The sequence below is a fragment of the Colobus angolensis genome, unplaced genomic scaffold (assembly GCF_000951035.1).
Source record: "Colobus angolensis palliatus isolate OR3802 unplaced genomic scaffold, Cang.pa_1.0 Scaffold275, whole genome shotgun sequence".
Classification (NCBI taxonomy): Eukaryota; Metazoa; Chordata; class Mammalia; order Primates; family Cercopithecidae; genus Colobus; species Colobus angolensis.
The window spans coordinates 4299782-4302695 of NW_012115988.1; the positions used below are offsets into that span (position 1 = coordinate 4299782).

A 2914-nucleotide genomic window follows, 5' to 3' on the forward strand; every position below is an offset into this window, starting at 1 on the left:
TCTCGGCCTCCCAAAGTGCTGGGATTATAGGCTTGAGCCACCGCGCCCGGCCAATTTTTTTTAATTCATTGTGATTCATTTTTCTATTCCAAGTAAATACTTACTTTTATACTTAACAGACATAAAATTCCTGGCATTGACTTTTTTTTTTTTTGAGAGTAAGTCTTGTTCTGATGCCCAGGCTGGAGTACAGTGGCCTGATCTTGTCTCACTGCAACCTCTGACTCCCAGGTTCAAGTGATTCTCTTGCCTCAGCCTCCCAAGTAGCTGGGACTACAGGTGCGCGCCACCATGCCCAGCTAACTGTTGTATTTTTAATACAATTTCACCTAGGCAATTGGCAAGGCTGGTCTCGAAATCCTGACCTCAGGTGATCCACCCGCCTCAGCCTCTCAAAGCGCTGGGACAGGCGTGAGACATCGCGCCAGGACAGCCAGGACAGTAACTTCTAAGGGATAATGTATGCGGGGGGGGGTGGAGAGGGGAGTACCAGTATTTTTATTTCAAACACATAAACACCAGCTTGCAATTCACCAGGAAGAACCTTCAGCGCAGAGCAGTTTAGTAAGTCTATGCCATCATGCCGCATGCCTTCTTCACTGGGCATTTCAATTAGTGAGGAAAGAATCCAAGGAAGTTAAAATATAATGGGCCGGGCGCGGTGGCTCACACCTGCAATCCGAGCAATTTGGGAGGCCGAGGCAGGCAGATCACGAGGTCAGGAGACTGACACCACCCTGCCCAACATGGTGAAACCCCGTCTCTACTAAAAATACAAAAAAATTAGTTGGGCGTGGTGGCGCGCGCCTGTAGACCCGAGGCTGAGGCAAGAGAATGGCCTGAACCCAGGAGGCAGAGGTTGCAGTGAGCTGAGATCGCACCCCTGCACTCCAGCCTGGCGACAGAGAAAGACTCCCTCTCAAAATAAAAAAATATATATATATATAATATATGTATACATATTTCTTATATATACACACATATATAGTGAAGAAAACAACTCTTATGTTTGAAGTCTGAGAGGTATGCCCTGTGAAATACACAGGATAGCGGAGACATGTAGGTGGGCAATCCTGGAATAATGTACCCTTTTAACTAGGGTATATAGTTAGGAGTTTCAGAAGAAAGAGGAAAGGTTTTCGAGACAGAAAACATAAGTGGGTTTACGAAACTAAGATGAAACTAGAAAGTGAAATCAAAACTTCACTCTATAATTGATCCGTCGAGTTAGCACAAACAATATTTTGTTTTAAAGTGGTTAAATGGTTCCTCAAAAGTATAACATAACCCAAAAACTTTAAGGAGTGGATTTAATTCTCAGTGTAACTCAAATTTCCTTGAAACTTTGTCAACTACTGTCTACCTAGCAATAACTGAGTTTAACCAATGAAACTGAACAGATGACCGACTCTACCACTCATTTGCAAGATAAAATAACAACAACAAAAAAAACTACAAGACATACATTGGAGATTTAGATTACCGTTAAATGACCAGAAAAGTATTTGCAAATGTTAAAATTATTCTAATTCTCAAAAAGTATCTTTAATTTCAAAACCACTATTAGGAGTGGTTATGGCTATTTAGAAGGAAGTAGTATTAATAAATCTAAAGCCTCCATCCGAGCTGTTAGTAGGGCTCCATCACTTCCCAGTATGTATAACTCCTTTTCTAAGCCTCCTCTCGTCCTGGCATCAATGGCAACGTGAGCCAGAAACAGAATAAACACAAAACTTGAGTATTACCTCGCTGTCAGTGCTCCTTCTAAAAACGACAGTAGCTGATAACTCCCTAAGTATGAACTCTGGAGTGTAGAGTGCACAGCGGAGAGTGAAATACCCTAGACAGCACGCAGCATTTAAAGCTACAAAAACCTGGCTGTTGACTTCGCCTGGCTTGTTTTGTTGTTTCAATCGGCCTGCGGCGGCAGTATAGGTTGAAAGGCGGAGGCTGGAATCGCCTGCCAAGCCTCCTCTTTGGGTCACACAGAGCAGCGCCTCTCGGTTCACGCCAAGTCCATCCCCCATCCTCTTTCGCCATTCATCGCGTTCCCCTCCCTTCCCCCCATCATGTGACCGCAGCCCGGACTCCGGGCTTGTTTTTCCCCTCGGCTCTGCCCCAGCGCGCAGGCGCCTGGGAGCCCATTCATTCGAACTGCGTAACAATGAGCCCCGGGGCCCAGCGGCTCCGCGAGCTCCCTGGCTCGGCAGGAGCCCCCTTCGGTCCAGAAGGAGGCGGCGCCTCACTGGGGTCCCCCACCTCAGGCCGGCCCCCCACCCCTGGCCAAACTCCGACCCTCCGCCCACAAGCGGGGAGTTGAAGTCAAACTTTCCTGGGCAGCCCCGGGGCCGCGTCGGCCCCTTCCCCCGCCCTGGCCCGCCCCATCTCCACACCCGGCCCGGCCACCCACCGCGCGACCCGACCCCGAGCGTCGCCCTCCCGCTGCCTCCTCCCGGCTCCCGCCCGAGACCCCCTAGCGCCGCCGTCCCGAAGCCCAGGTGAGGTGAGCTCGCGGGAGACGCTGGTCCGGTAGGCTCGCCGCGGACACCAATCGAACGGTTAACTGCCCCCACTCCAAGGGCAACCCTCCGAGGAGGAGGAACGAGGACCCGAGCCCTTCCGGCTGCCTGATCCCCCGCGCTCCTGCCCCTCCCTTCCCCACCCCCACCTCTTCCCGAACTGAAAGACAACAAACCTGCCGCGAAGTGCCGGCAGCCCAGGCGCGGGCCGCCCCGGCCACGACAACACCACCAGCAGCTCTCGTACCCCCTCTCCGACCGACGTCGGCCTCCCCCGCGCGGGTTACTGCTCCCGCCGCCGCTCTTACTCCTCAACCGAAACTTTCCTACTTACCAAACCCGTCGCCATTACCAAGTCTTTCAAGCTTCGTCTTCCCCCTCCCCTCAACCCCCTA

At 51.4% G+C, this 2914-nt stretch overlaps 1 protein-coding gene across 4 annotated transcripts in view; it reads right to left on the reverse strand.

Annotated features, from left to right (window-relative positions):
• Nucleotides 1–2914, reverse strand: part of HBP1 (HMG-box transcription factor 1) — a 34385-nt gene extending 31471 nt beyond the window's left edge. Inside the window, exon 1 of one of the 4 annotated variants that reach the window (XM_011948208.1) lies at nucleotides 2854–2914. In XM_011948208.1, the coding sequence (XP_011803598.1) occupies nucleotides 2854–2868 (15 nt within the window). In that variant the 5' untranslated portion in view covers nucleotides 2869–2914. Of the gene's footprint in view, nucleotides 1–1745; nucleotides 2129–2695 lie in introns of those variants that run through there. The other 3 variants (XM_011948209.1, XM_011948207.1, XM_011948210.1) reach the window with 3 other exon arrangements.